General features: G+C 37.9%; 2 protein-coding genes across 2 annotated transcripts; both read left to right on the top strand.

Moving 5' to 3' along the window:
- Window positions 1–1420: 1420 nt before the first annotated feature.
- mvda (mevalonate (diphospho) decarboxylase a) lies at window positions 1421–8154 on the top strand. The gene is made up of 10 exons (XM_034116608.1): window positions 1421–1603; window positions 2145–2215; window positions 2752–2866; window positions 2960–3106; window positions 3558–3757; window positions 5764–5838; window positions 5954–6172; window positions 6792–6907; window positions 7122–7230; window positions 7680–8154. The coding sequence occupies exons 1-10, from the start codon at window positions 1528–1530 to the stop codon at window positions 7758–7760; spliced, it is 1209 nt and encodes a 402-aa protein (XP_033972499.1). The 5' UTR covers window positions 1421–1527; the 3' UTR covers window positions 7761–8154.
- Window positions 8155–16986: 8832 nt separating this feature from the next.
- On the top strand, window positions 16987–19731 carry LOC117471738 (cytochrome b-245 light chain). The gene is made up of 6 exons (XM_034116939.1): window positions 16987–17165; window positions 17444–17513; window positions 17995–18069; window positions 18189–18272; window positions 18409–18490; window positions 18904–19731. The coding sequence occupies exons 1-6, from the start codon at window positions 17108–17110 to the stop codon at window positions 19087–19089; spliced, it is 555 nt and encodes a 184-aa protein (XP_033972830.1). The 5' UTR covers window positions 16987–17107; the 3' UTR covers window positions 19090–19731.
- The last annotated feature ends 2385 nt before the right edge of the window (window positions 19732–22116 follow it).

Genomic DNA, 22116 nt, shown 5'->3' with positions numbered 1-22116 from the left:
ATGATTAGTTATTTTATGAAATAGTGGTGAACCCTTCTGACATTTGCAAAATGTAGGGTTTTTACATTGATGATGATGATGGGTCAAGGCCCTTCTCATGATTGGGATATACCCAACTCAAGAAGAGACACACTTTGCAGCATCACTACACAGTATCCTCACCAACATATACATAGTTTTCAGTTTCTGTATTTCTGCTGAATCAATAGCTTAAAGAGTCAACAGATGGCAAAGTGTATGCAACTACTTTTCAACTGAAAAGCATGAATAAGATATATTTCAAGAAAGTACCAAGCCACAGTCAAACAACCAATGGAAACATGAATCTCCTTTTAATAAGTAAGCTGGAGTTACCATAACTTTACAGTCAGCTTTAATGACTGCAATCAATACAGATTTAATAACATTCATCATTACTATACACCTTTGTGTTCCTACAATGTCAAATGGAAGATGAAGAAACGCTCATTAAAGAAAGGAGCAGCAAGATGGAAGGAGTTTTGCGTAAAACACTGAATTATGCATTAAAAACAAATCTCAAATAAATGTAAAATAATGTGTTACCCAATTCTTATTCTTAAAACATTAAATATATACTGCCATGTACTGCTTAGTTTAACACTTGTATATAGTTATTAAGGTCATCAAATGTGTGTGCAATTAACATCTGAAATATAATACAGTAGTACACAATGGAAATACTCAAGTATGATATACCCATATTGCACTAAAGTGCAGTACTTGCAACACCGTGTATCACACTGAATAAAACAATTATAATTTGTACTTATCTAACTACAGCCTAGAGAGTATACAATACAAGTATAAGTCAGATTGGTCTATAATAATTGAATATCATAATCATCATTTTACTTTCCCAAGGCTGTTCAGAGTCAGAATATTTTATTAATTAGGGAGAAATTAGATATAACAGGTGCACAATTTTAGAAAAAAATCAAATACAAATATTCTTATATATTATTGCTATATATTGTAGGAAACATTTGCACATTTTACTACAATATATATCACAATAATACAAATGTAAAAATATACAGTAGTGTAATAATAATGGTTATCAGGCTCAAAATGTACAGTGTGATACAGTAAAAATGCTGTAATAATGCCTAAAGGGGTGTAAGTGATGCACAGGTATATACATAGTATTTTAAGTATGTTTAAATTACTATACATTTAAAAAAAACCTGAATAACTACCCCGTTCATTAGTGAGGCAGTGTTGTGGGATGGTCTCTGTTATTGCCCCATTTTCGCACGACTGTGGTCAGATGATCTCTCATTGGCTATTCCGTCTGTTGAGTCAAAACGGCTTAGCTCTGATTGGTCGCAGGCTAAGCCACATGTTCGACAACAGCCAATCGGAAGACAGCTCGATGAAAAGCTGTAGTAAGGTTGTACACAGTGTTAGCTTAACTGTGACTGCTAAACCCTGAGGAGCATTGAAAGTGTATTTCCGAGTGTTCAGGTACAGTGTTATCAATATAAACACCGGTTTACATAAACAGCTATGCCTGAGAATACTATGGAAAAGCCAAACATAGTTACATGCACCGCTCCAGTGAATATAGCTGTCATCAAATACTGTAAGTATCACCTCGACTTGTGTGCATGCTTGTGTTCTGAGTTTAAGTTAGCTTTAAGAAGCAATGATCATTGAATCCAAAACGACAATATTTTACGTATTATTGTTCTATGGGGACCGGTTCGGGATGTTTTACTGAATATAGTGCATTAAAGGGAAACGTTTACAGCTGAGCATTTTAATATTGTGTCATTGTATCACAGAAGTTGGAGAAGTACTCAGATGTTGTACTTAAGTAAAAGTAGAAGTTCCAGAGTGTATAAAAAACTCTGATCATAGTAAAAGTCCTGCATTCAAAATGTTACTCAAGTAAAAGTAGAAAAGTGTTGGCATAAAAAAATACTTAAAGTACCAAAAGTAAAAGTACTCAGAAGTACAAAGAAGCAGAACATGCAAAACTCAAGTAAAGAACAAGTATCACAAAATGGTACTTTAGTACAGCACTTGAATACATGTACTTAGTTACTTCCCACCTCTGTTATATCAATCTTATAATAATTCATGTATGCATCTTGTGTAAATCTAGTCTACTTTCTTTTCAGGGGGAAAAAGAAATGAAGAATTAATTCTACCCATTAATTCATCGTTGAGCGTCACATTGCATCAAGACCAGGTATTTTAATAAAACAAATGTCATCCAGCAGACAATGAATGTGGTTTCTGTAGGAAAAAGGTTGTTTTTGTGTCAAATGTTATCCAGAGCTGTTACAGTGAACAGCTCTGTTTTCTTGCCATCATTAAAGGATACCATAAATAAAAGTAAAGAGGCTTATTCAACAATGCTTCTCATGGCATGTTTATGTTAAAGTATTTACAGTTTTGAGGTCAGTCATGAAATATTTATATTCACTTGTGGTTTGTCGTGCAATGTTTCTTTCATGCTCACTGTGGGCAAAACATTTTTTTGACAAACTCTGTAGCAGAGCTGACATAATATCGTTTTTGTGCTCCATGGTCACTGTAAACGTTTTTTATTGCCATTACAAATAAATGATTAATTTCCATGATGTGTGCCTGGGTGATGGATAACATAAATGGTGTCATATGTGGTCTGCAGATCTTAAGCCTAAGATTTCCTGATATGACTTTGTGTTAGTGATAAGATAGTAACAATTACATGTATATCTGACATGTCCTCCTTCTTTTTAGCTGAAAACAACCACAACGGTTGCAACTAGCAGATCATTTCAAGAAGATCGAATATGGCTAAATGGCAAAGAGGAGGATATAACCCATCCAAGACTACAGTCCTGTCTGAGAGAGAGTGAGTCCTGTCTGTTAATATACCGTCGTTAAAACACAGATGCGTTAGAGACAGCGTAAGCCACTATGTCATCTTTCCTTGTTTCTGTATTAGTTCGCAGACTAGCAAGGAAGAGACGTAATGATGGGGACCCTGCTCTGGATCCGTCTGTTCTGTCTCTCAAAGTCCACATCTGCTCGGTTAACAACTTCCCCACTGCTGCCGGGCTCGCCTCCTCTGCTGCTGGATTTGCTTGTTTAGGTGAGAGTGCGCACTACACTAATGACTTTAAAGTATTATTTTTTAATAGTAAAAGCTCAAAAGTTGCTTTCAGCATAGAATAAAACCAGTTTGATTATACTTTGAACAATACTTACTTGTTATACTTTGATTATATTGCCTTTTTAATTATCCAGAATTATTATACTGTTTATATTGTTTATATAGGATATGATATCATATTTAATTTAATTTTTACTTTTATGTTTTAGTTGTTAATTCTCTATTCCACTTTTTAAGTATTTTTATTTTATTGTCTGAACACACTGATGATGCTTCTGTAACAAAAATAATTTCCCAAATTGGGATCAATAAAGTATCTATCTATATATCTTATTGTGTGCCTTTTCTTAAATAACCAGTCTATCTGATATTAGATACATATTACTCAGCCTCCTCTGCTCTAACTCCCTTCTTTTTCTTTGTGTTGCAGTTTACACTCTGGCCCGGGTGTTTGGCACAGAGGGGGAGTTGTCTGGGATTGCTCGGCAAGGCTCAGGCAGCGCATGCCGCAGTATGTATGGAGGGTTCGTGCAGTGGATCATGGGACAGAAAGATGATGGCAAGGACAGTCTAGCCCAGCAGGTGGAGCCAGAGGCTCATTGGCCTGAGCTCAGAATCCTTGTACTTGTGGTAGGTACATCTTTTTAGAGAACTGTGAATTCATGATCATTTTGTCCTGATTGAACTGCACTGATCGTCTATTGTGAATATTGCATACTTTATTTATTTACTACTATGAATTACAATATTTTTTGCAACATGTAGAGCAAACACATTAAAGGCTTCTCAATTCTCTAATTTCCCCTCCTCGACTCCTATCCTCGTGACTTAGGCGCCGTTTACACGAGGAGAAAACTGCTTGTATCTGCATAGTTTCGCGTGCGTATAGCCCTATTATTTACACGAGGCCGATAGAAACCGACCCCACAAACAATAACGGGTCCCAAGGTGGATAGATTTGCAAACGAAACGCTCTGGGGGGTCAACCGAGTCCGTGTAATCACCTCTATACGAATATTTCCTGAAAAAATTGCGATAGCCCCACCTCTCCTGCTCACTGCTGTAGCAACTATCAAAAATAGCTGTGTTAATTAAACGCACAAGGGGTTCTTGAATGAAATAATATTATAAAAGGCAAACCAGAATTGTTAACGCCCAATATACTCCTTAAACAAAATAAACAGAGTCAGATTTCATGCATTGATCCATTATATTGACAAAGGAGGATCTCACCCGGTGTTTGTAGAGAATATCTCTCTTTTCTGAGCAGGTCCTCTCCACGGAGACGTCGGTCGATGCAATATCCACAGATTCGGTTTCTTTCAGTTAACTTCCCCGTTGCATTTATCCATATGCTGAGGAAATTACTATATCCCGCTGAATACCAGCAATCGCCACACACACTTCCTCCTGTCAGTAGCTACTGCTAGTGCTACTGCTACTGCTACTGACCATGCTACAGATATTAGTGCAAAAAATATACAGCTCCTCTACCACAACCATCAGCAACAAGTGGACATGGAGAATTACATGAACTACATGTTGCTAAATACACCGCGGGCCATGAACAGAAGGGTAGCCATGGCAACATTGCGGCGGGGGCTGCTGGGCTGCTCTTCTTCGCTACTTTTGGTGTATTTTGGCAGAAGTTACAGCGCCACTTACAGTCCCGGCATATGTACTACAGCGTTTCCAGCGGCCTCGTTTGAACAGACACGTTAAATGAAACTAATGCATGTGAACGGAAGACTTTTTTGAATACGCATACTGTGCATAAACGCAAACGGTCCCGTGTGAGCGGGGCCTTAGTCCCGCCCACAGGAGATGCGAGCGGAGGAGTCGAGGAGGGGAACCGAGGAGAGAGGAGTGGAAGCAGCAGGCGGTTAGAGAAATGAGAAATCCTCTCCTCTGAGCGGTCATTTTAAAATATATAAGTGGTCATGAACACATCTGATGGACAGATGTGTTCATGACCACTTATATATTTACTTTTAATTCATTCACAGTGCGGTATAATGAGACAATAACAGGCTACAGATACGGACATTTATATAAATATATACAATTTCAGAATCAAACAAGAGAGCACTCTCATAGTAACATAATCAGAGACTGGATATATCCCCCCCCCCCCCCTACTAAAGCGAGTAATGTAGTCCTGTTATACTGAGTGATTATACACACTGCTCTGCTTTCTGCACGGACCTCACAGCTGTTCTCTCTGTAAACATTGCGTCGCGATGAAAGCAGTTAATACAATAATATCCAGGGGATGCATGCAGAGCTGTCATTGGCTGAGATAAGTCCGGCCGTGCGTCACGACTCTTTGAAACATCACTGTTCCCGGAAATACATCCACGGAGGATCCGTGGAGGACCCATCAGTGTATCCTCGATTATAGCTCCTCCAGAGAGCCTCCAGAGAGCCTCCTCGATGCTCGGTCCTCGATGTGCATTTAGAGAAATGAGATGTCCTTCAACATGGCGCGCTGAAATCCATTTCCGGGTCACTACCGGAGGACCGAGGAGTCGAGGAGGGTAAATTAAAGAATTGAGAAGCCTTTCTTGTCTAGTGAACACTTTTTAAATTAAAAATAGAAAATGTATATCAGGTGTAATGAATGCACTTTTCCACAGGCCAGTGCTGAGAAGAAGTCAGTTGGAAGCACATCTGGGATGCAAACCAGTGTACAAACAAGCTGTCTCCTAAAGGTACTTTGTTCACTTACATTAACTAACAGCTGTTGGTATACTAACATTACTGTCAATATTGTTAAAAGTGAAGAATATCTTCATTTACACTCTTATCTTGGTTCTGTGTCTGCAGCACCGGGCAGAGTCTGTCGTCCCGGGCCGGATGGAGGAGATGATTGAAGCGGTGCGGGGAAAGGACTTTGTTGCATTTGCTGAACTAACCATGAAGGACAGTAACCAGTTCCATGCAACCTGCCTTGACACATACCCTCCTATCTTCTACCTCAACAGTGTGTCTCAACAGGTTATCAACTTGGTGCATCGGTATAACAGACACTACGGGGAGACAAGGGTGAGCAACTTCACTCTTCTGTAGATCTCTAGGAATAGCTTTGGACAGCTGTTTATGTATCTCTTTATTTCTATATTTAAACAATTTTTGTATTTCTTACTGCATTATTATGCAACAATAATACAACTCTGGATTCAAGGATTCAAGGCTTTTATTGTCATTTGTACATTTGACCGGCGCCGTCTCGGAACTCTGATACTTAAAGAAAGCAAGGATTAAGATATTTTCAAAAAGAAATAGAGTAATCATTTAAAACATGGCTGCTTTGAAGGTCAGATAATTATTCATACAACTTTGAAGTTGCTTGTAAAATATTAGTTATTTATGCAGTTGTAGTTCAATTTAGCTTAAACAACATAACTACAAACATGCTTTAAATGTTCTGCAGACGATTGGTCTGTGGCAGTGTGTATGTCTTATGATATTGTACATTATGTATAACTGTAGTCTTCTCCCTTTTATATCACTGCTGCTACAAAGTTGTATGTTTTTCTTGTGTAAGAAATGTTTCTCAGGGTATGAAGCTGAATTTCTGAGATGGTGTAATGAAGATGTGAAACTTGTGGAGGTGGATTTTAAACTCTCTGTATGACGGTCCCTTCTGTTTCTACCACTCCAGTTGGCCTACACATTTGATGCAGGCCCCAACGCTGTGATCTACACTTTGCAGCAGCATGTTCCTGAGTTTGTTCAGGCAGTGCAACATTTCTTCCCCCCTGAGAGCAACGGAGGACAGTGAGTGGACAGATACCCGACCTAGTTGGCTTTAGGTCTTCAAAAAATAACTGTCATACAAACTACTTGATTTATCAAAACATTTAACTAATGTACATAAATATACACTGATAGATGGGTGTTTGTGTGGCTCCTATAAGCTGTTTTATACTATCTATTAAGGTTTGTTAGCTTCTTTGAAATGGGTCATTGAATGTTTCTTCCTTCTCTGCAGGTTTATTCAGGGTCTTCCAGTTAACCAAGCTGCTCTTTCCGAGGAGCTGAAACAGGCTATTGGTCTAGAGCCTATGCCAAAAGGAATCAGCTACATTATTAGTACAAAGGTACACAAACATACCCACTGATATAATCCCTCTGTTGCTCAGTTGTTCTATAAGTTTACAGCAACCTAAAATCAATGTTTTCTGTTTTGATTTATATGTATTGGTGTGTTTTCTTAAGGCTGCACATTGTCTTGAAAAGAAATGTGATATATCAGTTATCAGATTGCTAGATACGTTTCAATTGATGTCAACACTTCCTTTAACTGCCCTTACGTAACATTGTGTTGCCTTACCTCAGTTGAAGATTGTGGTAGATTGTGGTTCCTCTGCTACAATGATGTTAGACTAAGTGAATGAGGTCATAAATACCGTTGAATTCTTTATTACACATAATTTCTTATTCAAGTAAAGACTTTATTTGCAAGGATTTAAATTGTGTATTTCCATGTTAACACAGACACAATTTCAGAGGATAACTTCCTAATGATCTTTCGTTGTTTGTGTTTAAGGCTGGACCAGGCCCTCGTGTTGTGGAAGATCCCACTCAGCATCTAATTGGATCTGATGGGATGCCTAAACATACTGTATGATGCTCTGCAGCCCTAAATGGACACATTTCCAGCAATAATGAAGCCAGTTCAGCAAAAATAAAAATGTTGTCAAATGTAGCTATATTTTGTACAGCTGACCTTGTGATGGCTGCCCAATCCGAGTACATGATTGTGCCTGTATGGCTTTGACGGTCTGTGATGTATCAATGTGTTTAACCATGTAAAGCCCAAATATAGAAATACATTAGAATTTATTTTTTTGACCTTTCAGATGTTGTAGGAAGCCTCTGGAACAGAAATGAAAGAGTTTTCATAATTTTTTACGTTTTGGTAATTTTTAGAGAAATGTAATATTGCAATGTTGGGCTTAGGTGGGAGCAGAATTTCTGTATTTCTACTCTCATTGTCTGAATAAATATATTGAACAACTAAGTGTTGATTTGCAGGATTGATTGCTTACTATCAGTATAAAAATGTTTTCCAATCTTTATTTTTTATTTCCTACCTATTTAGGGTTAAAAAAACATCTTGCAATTTAGACTTAATTCAATTTTTAAATGTTACAGTATGTCCACTGTAGAGGACGTCAGGACCATTTTAGTTTGAAAAGACAGCCAAAATTAACAGACTATGTAACGTATTATGGTTATAGAGTGATATTACTACAATAATACATTCACCTTTATTTAAAACATTAAGTGATTGATCTGAACATTGCTGTTTATTTGGTCACTAAAAAACTAGTTTGGTTTTTGGTGAATCTTTCCAGATCTTCAAAGACTTAGTCAATTTACTGGGAAAAGTACCTCATTGGACTCCAGTCGGCACGGGCTGTAGGGTCATCTTGAATAGTTTTATGGATGTGGTCTCCAGTTGACCATGCTCATAGAAACAAACTTGGCATTCCTGAGGCAATTCTCATTTTTCATGGCTCCACTAAAAACAAGACATACGTGCTACTCTTGGCCCACGTCTTTCCAGCTCGTCCCCATCTGTATCTGTGCGCTCATGGAGCCTCCTGCATCTTTTCCCCCCTTCTTGACCCTCTTCTATCCCAGGTGTGAAATCCTCATCTCTCATCATCTGAGAGCTCCAAATCCTCATCTCCCTTAACTATCTGGTACAGAATATGTCTGCTTCAGTTCTGTCTCCTGCAACGATATTGAGTCATTAAGTCCATGAAGATGGTCCTGACGTCCACTAGAATGGACATTTATAAAAGAGCTGTTATTTCAAAACTTGATTTAATTGCTTTCAGAAGTAATTATATAGTTTCTCACATGTTAAAGAACATATGATTTTCATGTTAAAAATAACAATTATTCAACAATATTTTACTTCTCATGCTTCTATAAATGTTGTATTGGCATGCCAGCCATTTTGGATGAAAAGAAAGAGGAACTTCCCAGCATGCAATTGTAACCAATGACATCACTGGAAAGCCTAGGATGTCCCCTGTACAGTACATCAGAGATTGATAGATTACCTCAAAAGAGTAAAAGGAGATGCATGTTAACAAAATGTCCACTACAGTGGACATTTTGTCAATGGGCTGGGTCCCAGGAGGATACAGCATGAATAATAATCACACATCAGTCATATTTTTTATGAATAGTCATTTATTAAATATGAATACAAGGTAGTCCCAAAAACAGTTCCTATCATCGGAAAAGCAGAGACGGACATCACACTTGGTGCATTGTGTGTTTGTGTACCCTTTGCTGCAGTGTCCTCTCTTTGTCTTCACTGGAAAATGTGCCATTAGGTCCTTGCGTACAGATTAGAAATAATGTATTAATTTATTCAATTCTGGTCTTAATTCAAAATCTTAACAGAGGACACATTTAGAACATAGTTATAGTCAATTATCAAAGACATTATATTTCTATTAGTGTTTTATTTCCATATGTGAACATATAAGGGCAATCTCCATGACAGGTGCTTATGCTATTTTGACTACCACACTGACCCAGTGTTGTAATATTACAACAAAGACATAAGCTGCTCAAAATCAAAATGTGATGAATGTATTCCACAATAACTAAATATGTACATGTTCTAGACATTGTAATAATCACAACAACAACAAAATTACTGACAAATCCAGTCCAATAAAACAAAGAGATGTTGCTCGTTTGAAGATTCGGAAGTTGTGTGAGTGTATGGCCAGAGGGCAGGACCTATAGACACATTTACTACCCAATAGCATTGTGAGGCTGAAATGTGGTCTTTAAAAAAACAAAACATTTACTGACTTTTTTAGGATAGCTTAAAGTAATGTTGTAAAATTACAACCGTGGGCCTTACAAGGTTATGGAGACCATCATCATTTTTAATGTTTATCTTGCAAAAATATAATTTAAGACCATCATTATGTGGCGGGGTGGTCGTTTTTAAAGGCAGAGCCACCCAAATACCAAAATGCCTGACAACGCTACCTGGGGAATTTCACCCCAGGAGATATTTAATTTACACCTCAGAAATAAGAAGGCTCTACAAGTTTGTGACTGACACAAGACAGAGACTTGGTTCAATTATAATGAAAAAGTTTAACAGTTTATTTCAATATGTCAATCACATGTATTTGTTTATTCTTGGTAAAAACACTTTATATAGAACATTACTAAAAATCAATGAGGGAAATAAGGGAGTGGGCAGATACCAGCCAGGGGGAGGCAGTCTAACAGGGCTGTGTCCCACTTACCCACCACCGGTGCTCACTGCAAACCAAAACTCACTGCATATCAAAACTCACTACAAACTGTGTCCCAGTGCTCCTACCACTACAAGCCGTGAAGGGAATCAGACTGTGTGCCTCCACCACTAGCTGGCTCCAACTCCACTACAAGTGGCAAAGAAACAATTAGTATAAAGCAGAATAAACAATTATCCAGTTGGTCCAAACGAGCAAACAGTAAAATACACTAAAATCCTAAATATAAGACAGCAAAACTAAATTCAAACAAAAACATAACTCAAGCCAAACCTAACAGTAGCAAAACAGCAGCTGATACCACAAGGAACAAGGAACAACACACATCCCTCCAGGTTAACAGGAACTTCAGGCATCACACTTGGCCAAAGGAACACCAGTTGGACCAGGATACAAGCTGACAGTAGGCTACTACAAATTAATGTAATTCAGTGCCAATATAAAATGCGCATGAGGAATATTAAGTTGCTGATCCAACATGACATCCAGCATCTGACAATTGACCTACCCTTAAGGTGGCCATGTGACAACAGGCAGGCAGCAAACGAACCAAAGGCTGCCATCTTCTTCTTCTCTCGGTTTTTAGCAGATTGCAAACAAAGACTGCCATGATGCAACAGGTGTCTTAAATACCCCCTGAGTTAATTAGGGGTTGGCTCTGGGGGAGGAGTTTACCTACTTTAGGTGATGGTGAGTTCAGGGCCTAGAGATGGTGTATTCAGTGGAAGACGCTTGATTGGAGTAGATCTGCTGGGGCTGGTGTCGATTGACGGTGAGTGCGAGATTGAGAGCAGCTGGTGGAATGGTGTCTTTGAGTCCTGGAGAGGAGGATATGGAAAGTGCATCTGAAGGAGAAGGAGGATGGAATGAAGTAAGAACAAAGAGTTCAAGAAAGAAGATAGACATGTCAAGTGACAGTCTCAGTGAGTCTGATTCGCAGAATGGAATGAAAAGAACAAAGAAAAGGAATGAGAATGAAGAGTGATTGTGGAGTTTGGTGAACAATCCGCAATTAAATTACACCCTGTGGCCCTGACTAAAGCGATTCACAAAGAAATTGGATCGATAAAGCAAGCAAGATTTCTGAGCAAAGGACGGATGTTGGTAGAAATGATAAATGCAAAGCAACAGGAAAAGTTACTGAAAATGAAGACCCTGAATGAAGTTCGAATTAAATGCCATGTTCCCGGAGCAAATCGGAAAATACGTGGAGTGATCAGTGGAGTTCCGCTAGAACTCAGCATTGAAGAACTCAAGAAAGAAATTAAAGGGGGCAAAGTGTCCGTAGTTAAACGTCTTCCTACTAGGTATCAGGGTAAGCTAGTGGATAGTTTGTCTGTTCTTCTTCAGTTTGAAGAATCAATTCAACATAATTCATCCCTAAACCTCTGCGGTGCTTTAAATGCCAAAGGTTTGGGCATGTGGCAGACAAGTGCAAAGCAACAAAGCCTAGGTGTCCAAAACGTGCGGGCGAACATGAATATGGTAGTTGTGCTGCAGGTGCTAAGGTGAAATGTTGTAACTGTGGTGGGGAACATAGTGCTGCGTATCAGGGCTGCGAAGTGCAGAAAAAGGCCAAGGAGGTGCAGAGATACAAAGTACAAAACAAAGTCTCATATGCTGAAGCAACAGAACAGGTATCGCAAAACTTAACTAGGAAATCCCAAGTAGCAGCAAGTATATTCTCCTCAAAAGATTTTCCCAAACTCCCACAGGCAAAGGGTTAGGGTTATACACAATATGTTCACATAAGTGTGTGATAGGAGAGGATGCATTAATTGTTAATAAGTACAAATGTGTGGCCTTTATTGGAAAAGTGGTGAATGTTGCCCAACAAACAAAAAAGAGGTCAAGACTGAAATCAATAGTGGAAGCAGCAGGTGAATGTTTGGGGGTAAAGGATATAACCGTTGAAATGCTACATGATATGCTAGCCCCCATGATTCACAGATTAGTGAGTAGATTAGATTAATGTTTTTTCTCATTCTGCAGTGGAATGCTAGAAGCCTTATTGCAAATGGACAAGAATTTAAGACCTATATATATATATATATATATAAAATCAGTTAAAAGAAAAACCAGATGTTATTTGCATTCAAGAAACATGGCTGAAGACTCATTTGGACTTCATTATTGGGGGATATAGTGCAATAAGACAAGATAGAAATGATGGTCAGGGAGGGGGATGTGCAATCTTTATCAGAGAAGTAATGTCTTATAGTAGGCTAACATTTAAGAACAGTCTTGATATAGAAATAGTGGGTGAGCTTTGGGCTAATAAAAGGAAAATGAGTGTCCTGAATTTTTACAATCCATGTAATAAACTCAAAATAGAGGAATTAGACAGACTTTGTCAAGGAAATGAAATAATATGGTGTGGTGATTTTAACGCACATAATACAATGTGGGGAGGGAGATCAACAGATTACAACGGACAGGTAATGGAGGATTTAATGGAGGCAAAATAATTTGTTTGTTTAAATAATGGGCAAGGTACAAGACTCAATTTTAGAGATGGAACAGAGTCTGCGATAGATCTAACTCTGGTATCAAGTGAATTAGCTTCTGGTAGCAGTTGGGAGGTATTGGCAAATAACAGTATTGGGAGTGATCATTTTCCGATTATAATCAAGTTTGATGTAACTAATGTGGTTGAGCTAGATGGTATAATGAGATGGAATTTTGCTAAAACAAATTGGGAGATGTTTGCTAAATTGTGTTATAATGAATTTGATAAGATTGATATGGCAGGAAGTATTGATGAAATAAATGAGTAATTTACTTCAAATATAATTAAAAGCGCTAATCAAACTATTGGGAATAAAACTGGTAAACTTAGTAAATGTTTTAAGATGGTACCATGGTGGAACAAAGAATGTCATGATGCAATCCGAAACAAGATCAGGCTGTTTGGAAAGTTAAAAAAGACACATTCAATAAGCAACTTATTAGAGTATAAAAAGGCACAGGCTCAGGTGGAACAATTTTAAAAGAGCAAAAAGGGAATGTTGGATAGGATACTGTTCGAGTATTGGGAGAACACAATTAGATAAAGTATGGGGAATGATTAAGAAGATGAGGGGAATTAGACAGCAAAGTAACCTGCCAGTGTTGGAGAATGGAGGGGAAATTGCCACTGGTGCTATGGAAAAGGCAGAAATGCTAGCTAAGAATGTTGTAAAAGTTCATTCTTCTGAACATTTGACAGAAGAAGGTAAGATCAGGAGACAGGAAGTGTTGGATGAACATCCTAATGTATATGAGGAAAGAAATTCGTTGCAGTGTTGTAAATGTACCTTTTTCTATTCAAGAGTTGAGAAGAGCACTAAGTAAGTGTAAAATGACTGCTCCTGGGAAAGATAATGTATGTTACATAATGTTGGCCAAATTAAGTGATTTTGCATTAGGAAAGCTGCTGGAGATGTACAATAAGATCTGGGAGAAAGGGAAGCTGCCAATAATATGGAAAGAGTCTGTCATTATTCCTATTAGAAAACCTGGGAAAGATCCAACCAGTCCAGTCAGTTATAGACCTATAGCTCTGACATCGCACTTGTGTAAAGTTATAGAAAGAATTATAACAGAAAGGCTGACGTACCATGTTGAAAAAAAATGAATTAATGACTCTATATCAGAGTGGGTTTAGAAGAGGGCGGAGTACTTGAGATCCACTGCTGTGCCTGGAATCTGAAGTCAGGAAAGCTCAAGCGAATAAGGAGTGTGTTAGCTGTATTCTTTGATGTGGAAAAAGCTTACGATATGATGTGGAAGGAAGGATTATTAATAAAACTGGACATTATGGGTCTGGGAGGTAACGTATATAATTGGATTATGGATTTTTTGTTTGGCCGTGACATCAGAGTCCGAGTTGGCAATTCATATTCTCGAAGGCATGAAGTTGAGAATGGAACCCCACAGGGGAGCGTAATCAGTCCTCTTTTGTTTTCTATTATGATAAATGATAGGATTCGATATTGGTAAGTCACTTTTTGCAGACGATGAAGCTATCTGGAAAAGGGGTAGAAATGTAAATTATATTGTAGGTAAGATTCAGGAAGCCATTACGGAAATTGAAAGATGGTCTCTGATATGGGGGTTTAGATTGTCGGTAGAAAAAACTGAAACTTTATTTTTTACGAGAAAAATAATAGTTGAGGTTAGGTTAAAACTTTATGGACAAGAACTAAAGAAAGTGAAGACTTTTAAGTTTCTGGGAATATGGTTGGACGAGAGAGTCACATGGAGTATTCATATTGATAAAGTAGTAGATAAATGTAAAAAGGTGTTAAATATTATGAGGTGCTTGGCAGGCACTAAGTGGGGGGCTGATCAAGCTGCTTTGAGGAACGTATCCACAGCCTTAATTAGATTAGTGTATGGTTCAGCTGCATATTCTTCTCTACAAAAATTAGATAGAGTCCAGGCACAAGCACTAAGGATATGCTGTGGGGCAATCGGATCTACACCAGTGTTGGCACTTCAGGTAGAGGTAGGAGAAATATCAATTTTTTTGAGGAGAAAACAGTTAATTGTTAATTACTGGGCAAATCTACAGGGCCATGAAGATACTCACCCTACTAAACAAACTGTAAAAGCAAGTTGGGAAAGTAACAACATTAAAAAAGAAAGTGTTTGTGTTTCGGAATTATGTAAGGAATTCAAAGTTAAGGAATGGAATATTAGTCCGACTGTGTTGATATCAGCTGTTCCACCATGGTTGCTACCTCAACCTGTAATAGATTTATCCTTATTGAAACTGTCACATTCAAAGAAAAATAAAATCAACGTGCAGGCTTATGTGAACACTGTTCTACATGAACAATATGGGCAGTTTATACAAATATTTACTGATGGATCCAAAAGTCCAGAAAATGGTCAAACTAGTTGTGCATTTTATGTTCCTGAGTTAAAGGTCAAAGTGAAAAAGCGAGCGAGTGATCACATCGCAGTGTACACATGTGGAGATGATGGCTATCTCACTAGCACTTCAGTGGATAGAGGAAGTATACAGCCAATGCGAGTGGTCATTTACTCTGACTCCAGCGCAGCTTTGGAGAGTATACATAACTTGTCGTCAGGATATTCTGCATGAAATTGTGCACATCATGTATAGGTTAGTATACATTTGGGAATTGCTGTTCAATTTGTGTGGATTCCAGCGCATGTGGGTATTAGAGGTAATGAGTTAGTGGATCAACTGGCACAAAATGGATTGAAAGCAAATCAGATTGATTTAATAGTAGGCCTACCTGTCAGTAGAGCAGAAGTCAAATCATTTACGAAAGTTATTATCAAGCAACAGTGGCAAAAGTTATGGGACATTTAGGAAGACATTTATACCAGATACAAAGGGAAGTAGGAATGGAAAGCACTTGGGGGAGTAATAGAAGAGAACAGAACATTATCAGCAGGATACAATTGGGTCACTCTGGATTAAACTCATCACTGCATCTGATTGGAAAACATCCAACTGGCAACTGTGATGGTTGCCAACAATCAGAGACAATACATAATGTATTCTTTAGCTGCCCGGCCGGAATATACCAGACAAAGACTCATTCTGAAAACTGCAATGGAACAACATAAGGACATGGATTTCAAGTCAATATTCGCAAGTAACTCAAGAAATGAAGTTAACAAACTGATCTTCAAGTTTCTCAAAAACACTGGTCTGAGGACAAAGATTTAACATGAAGGTTCAATAAATCAACAGTAGGTGGCGATAATGCTCCAAGTGGTTGCGACTCGCCATTAAAGCGAAGAAGAAGAAGAAGATTTTGATTTTTAAAACAAATTGTATTTACATTTGTTTACACACTTTAAAATCAAAGACTACACCTATCCTTTAAAACTTCAATATTAGAGTCATTCTCCCCCAGTGAGCACAGAACCTGCCCAACAGCCCACACATCCAGAAACCCCTGCAGATGATTGATCAGTGTATAGTAGGCGCATGCTCCACCCTCAGAGGGCCTGCGTTAATAATATACGCAAATCTTTTTTTAGGGAGGGTATTTTATATAATATATATTTTTTTATATTCTTCTTCAAGTTCGTCTTTTTTTGCCATAGATAAATGAATTCATTTGATGTTTTGTTGTATATTTGACCCATAAGACTATTTTTTTTAATTGAAAGTCAGCTTGGGTTGAATGTAATTCTAAACATTTTGGCTTTTCTGATTGGGCACATTCTTTTCCATCCTTTGCACCTGTCCCTAACACAAATTGTATTAACGCTTGAAGTGGAAATAGAAAATACATAACAAGAAACAATTATATTGAAACGGATGGCTGACATCCAATGGAGAATTATACACGGTGCAATAGCCACTAACAAATACAGAGCTCATTTTGACCCAGGCACAAGGGGGGGGGGCTGTCCGTTCTGTTTTATGGCAGAAACATTGGAGCATTACTTCACCTGTCCGTTTTCTCATTATTATTTACCTGTCTGGTATGTTTGCCTGTTTAGCCCCGCCCCTCAAGATGTAGTCCTGCACTGTTCGGAAATGACGCCAGAAAAGGGATCGGCTATCTGTAGCCCTGCCTCTCAGCCTACATGCACACCTCACATCTCGTAAATACATGTTCTTCCTTGTATAAACAATATAACTGTGAGCCGCTCTCCGGTGAGTTTCAGAGTTTTCAGAGGGGCCGCTTACGTGATCGCGATGGGGAAAATAGAGTGGGCGATGTGGGCCAATGAGCAGGCTCTGGCTTCAGGACTCAGTGAGTATACAACTTTATCTAAAGATAAAATACAAATATTACTGAACTTAACATATTAGTATGATTACGTTTCATGAGTAAATGAGCATTATAATTCAAACTGAAATATTTTCATTAATCTTAGCCTATATGTAATGCATTACAATTTCAACTTTATAACATAATCAGCTATAAATCCAAACTGTTTTAATCAACAATCAAGTCGATGTACAAACAGACTCAACGTTTGTGTCTGTTTTTATAAGTTTTAATTTGATCTTTCTGCTTCCTTCTTTCAGTTCTCCTCACTGGAGGCATTGTGGGGGTGGCTGGACAGTTCAGAGGCTGGCAGTTTGCTGCTTATGCTATGTATCCTTTACACTGTGCATAAACCAGATATCAAGATGTCTCTTCTTGAAAGTGTTAATCATCAAGTTTCCCACCTTATAGATTTACTATCATGCGTTTAAAGTTTCTTTATCAAAACTGAAGTCTTATTTAGCCTTTAATTGCATGCTGTGAAATAATTCATAAAAAGCTTGAAACAGATGTGATATAGGGGAGCACTAAATGAAATCCACTACCAATATTTATTTTTGGCAAGTTAACATTGTAGCCTGGTCTTATATTGTATTGTTTAGCTGGACAATATAATTAGTGTCAAACGTGTGTACTTTTATTTAAATAATCATAGTTTTTCATATGCCAGAAAGAAATTAGTCCAATCATCATTATCTTGTCCAAGTAAACCTGCTCACGGTCACAGATGTTAATATAAACTAATGTCCTATTATAGTTGTGATGTGACGAGTGAATCTTGTGAAATGAAAAAGTCTTGACAGATAACTAGTGCTGCTGGGGCATTCGTGTGTCTACTTGAGTATCCACGAAGCAAGAGGACCAAGGGCACAAGTGTGGAGAGAACGTAAGTGATTTTCATGATCTACTTTGTCTGCAACGTGTATACTGTATGCTTAAAGGGTCAGGTTCACTGATGATTTGCCTGAATATTGTTGCTCACTCCTGTGTCTTGTTCTCTCTCAGGGGCCAGTACTGCTTCACTGTATGTGTGAAATCCTTTGGGCCATTGACAAGGAACTACTATGTCAGAGCATTTTTACATGCTGCGTGAGTGTTACACTTGTCACTTTCCTTTTGTTAGACTGCATTCCTGTTATTCACTGTCAGTTTTTCCACAATGAACATGCTTGAAATACTTGGCTTATTGTGTTTTGTCCTTACATTTCCTTTCTGTCTTTCTTAGACTCAGTGTACCTGCAGGTTTTTTGCTTGCTACTGTCCTCGGGTGTGTGTGCCTGGGCATTGCCAGCATCATCTACCTTGCAGTAAGTGGGCAGCTTTCGCAAAACTAATCTCCAGTTTGTATATTAACTTTAATAAAGGTGATGGATGAGACTTGAAGTGGCCAGTTCTCAGAAACAAGGAAGTGGAAACAAGGAAGAGATTGTTTCATGACTAGTACCTCTGTTGAGACATGGCCCTTTTGTTATGAAATCCGACCAGTCAGAGGTGTGCCTGAATTCTTAAACAAACCTAGATGTGACAATAAACCAAAGATATAAAGCTTTCCAAGTAGCTCAGTTTATCTAATTATAATTATGCAAACAACTGAGTAACACTGCCACTATAACATATCTCTTATTATTGTTGAGATTATAATAGTTTATAGGTATGCTTAACTTTATCTTACTCTAGCCAAACACCACTGACTATTCTTTGTCAACACTTTGTTTTCTAGGCAGCTATCCGAGGTGAACACTGGGAGCCCATTCTTCCAAAGAAGGAGATAGCCAGAAAGCCAGATGACAGCATGAAGAATCCACCTCAGAATCCACCACCAAGACCTCCTCCTGAGACGCGCAGAAAGCGGGTCGACGACCTGGAGGGAGCAGCCTATGACAACCCCATCCCTGTTGATGAGTAACCAGCCCATTGCTCCACCCTCTGTATTCCTTTTCCTTACTGCCTGAGATATTGGTACAAAACCAGTCATATGTCACAATTTTCTCAGTTTATGGACAAATGAATTTTTCTGAAGTTAAGGAAAAGCTTGTGACTGGACTACATGTTGAGTCCACTCCTTCTTACCTCACCCTGCAGAGAAATAGATTATAAACAGAGAAAACATCTTCTTAGCAATAATTTAGAATTAAATGAAGGATGGGTAAAGTGAATGTTACTTTTGAACAAAAAAGAACATGCCCCCAGAAGTCAATGGTAATGCTATCACTGCTCAGTGCCAACCAATTACAAAAGTTGTCTAGTCAAAAGACTCTAGGTAAGGTAGTTATTTGTACTGCTGTTTCAAATGTGCTGTTTTCTCTGCCAACCACTGTACTGTATATTCTGTAATGGCATACAACATATTCTGTTATTAATAAATGTTACTCAGTGTGTTTGTCTATTTAATGAGGTAAACTGATCACAATACTGTAGGACTACAAAGCGCTGTTTTCTACAAATAAATAGACAATTAGGTATTGGTTGTGTCACATTGATATTAGGCATTTGTTGTTATTTTGTCTGTACTTTGATGTGTTGTAAATAAACCCTTTGTGCCACTGAATCATAAACTTTCCTAGGTTTTTACATTATGTCTTATTTGACAAGTTCCGTTTGGATGATTATTTTAAGTTATGACACTTGCCACTTCCCCATTTTGCAAACACACAGGATTTCAATACATTGGAGTTTCCCTTAAGTGTAATTTCTACATTTAATTTCATTTAGCCGACACTTTCATCAAAAACCACTTACAATGTCTTTCTCATTGTTTGTCACATTGCTGTTCTTTGTTGACTTGGAGATGGAAACAATTATGTTCTTTATACTTCTGGCTAGTTGTCAGACAAGTTCTGCATGTTTCTGTCATTTCTATTCTCATGTCTCCAGGTTTTGTTTTTGTCCTTCACAGCTGACCTGTTAAGCAGCTGTACTCTGTGTGAAAACCACAGAGGTACTGTGCCACTTCCCCATTTTATTGTGTGGGGCTGTAACATATGAAGCGCAAACCAATGTACAGCAGTTATTTATTTTAGATATGTATCAGTACTATATACAAATAATTACTCAAATAAACTACTTATAGGTTATATTCCTAAAGTAACTTCTATGAAAAAGGTTTTGGGGAAAATATGCAGTTTTTTTTAAATGCATCTTTTTTTTTACAGCATGTAATGCAAGGCTCGAAACAATGAAAGTTATTTAAAACCTGCCAGGCAGTTTACATCAGGGAAATGCTGCCACCTCCTGCTGTATGAGAGAACTACAAAACATACCCAGTTGATTTGGAACAGTATTTGTACTGTAGGCTTAGAGTTTCAGGATAAGTTAGGTTAAACTATTTCATTTACACAGCAAGATTCATACACTCAGGCTGTTTCAAAGCACTCTACAGTAAATGTGTCAACCTCTAAGAGAGACTTATAACGAAACAGTGTAATAAAAATCTCCTTGAGATACAAAAACAAAGTGCATTTAATAATATGTAAAATAAATGATAAAATACCCCAAATGTAATAAGTGACATGACAACCACGAAAGAAAGATACATTACAGTTTCTATGCCATGTAAAAAGTACTACCTCCTGTTCAAAACTTTACCATAAAATTAATAGTTATTGAAGCAATTTTCTTCCTTCCTGTGGGGGGCAGTAGCACACACAGAACCGTTTAATCTGTTAGAAGAAGAAAACCAACCAATGGGATTGACCCTTATTTCCAAGGAAGTGGGGAAGGAAATATCACAACAAAACATACAAGATTGCTGGGAATATTCTAAATTCCAGGGGCGTGGGTTTGGATGGACAAGTATAGGAAAAATAAGGACATACGACATGCATGATTTAGAGTTTACACCATCAAATCGATTCAGTAGTGTTCCCCCATGGCTTTTTCCAATGGTAAATATTAGTGATGACGAGATGAAGCCAGCTTTGAAGCTTTCCAGCCAATTGGTTCGCAGAAGGGTTCATCTCACGAGGCTTCATTTGAACCCCCCTGTTGGTCAAAGTGTGTAAAACAGGCAGATTTGACATCTCAACAGTGTGCTCTATCTCATACCGAGTTCCCAATGAGTAAAGCCTTAGAATAACTCTAAACAACGATAATTAAATCATATTTTCATGTTAACAATATTGTATTTATTCCAGTTTAATGATTGTGATTGAAAAGCATAAAGAGGCTGGTAAACATTGCAAAGAGGGATTTGTATTCCTTAATAATATTCGTAAACTTAACTATGTTGTAGCCTGAGAAAGGCTAAACCATAAGAATACATTTATTAACTAAATTATTATAGTAAATATAGATATGAGTATTCTAGAAAATAAAAGAGAGTGGCAAATAAATGAAGTAGGAATCAAAACAAATATGTACCTCAGGAATAATTATCACAATTACCTCAAAAATATACACAGATCTAAGAACAAGGAAGAGTGTGTTGGAGTTGGTATCCCAGACTTTAAAATATCGATCTCAAAAAGAGCGTCAGATCAACTATCAGTGTACACAGCAGAAATGCTGGCAGTAATAATAGGATTACAGTGGGTTGAAGAGGTCAGACCAGATAGGGTGGTGATATACACAGATTCATTATCCATATTAAAAAGCATACAGTCAACAACAACTGTCAGAGAAGACATTCTCATAGAAATTAACCATAGCCTGTTAAGACTTCACAGAGGCGGTATAGATCTGCAGTTCTGCTGGGTGCCTGCACATGAGGGGGTGAAAGGGAACGAGTGTGCTGATAAATGAGCAACAAGTGCACTACAAAAGGAAATAACATTACCAGTTCAACTTGGAAAAGGAGAAGGAAAAGCAGTAATTAAGAAAAAGGGGATGGAGATCTGGAAGAAAAGGTGGGAGAAAGACCAGAAAGGCAAAGAGTATCATAAAGTACAAAAGACAATCACAATTAATATTTATAAAGAAAGAAACAGAAGGGAGG

Source organism: Trematomus bernacchii, unplaced genomic scaffold, assembly GCF_902827165.1.
Source record: "Trematomus bernacchii unplaced genomic scaffold, fTreBer1.1, whole genome shotgun sequence".
Classification (NCBI taxonomy): Eukaryota; Metazoa; Chordata; class Actinopteri; order Perciformes; family Nototheniidae; genus Trematomus; species Trematomus bernacchii.
The sequence above is the reverse complement of the archived record's forward strand: the minus strand, read 5'-3'. Positions and strand labels throughout refer to the sequence as shown.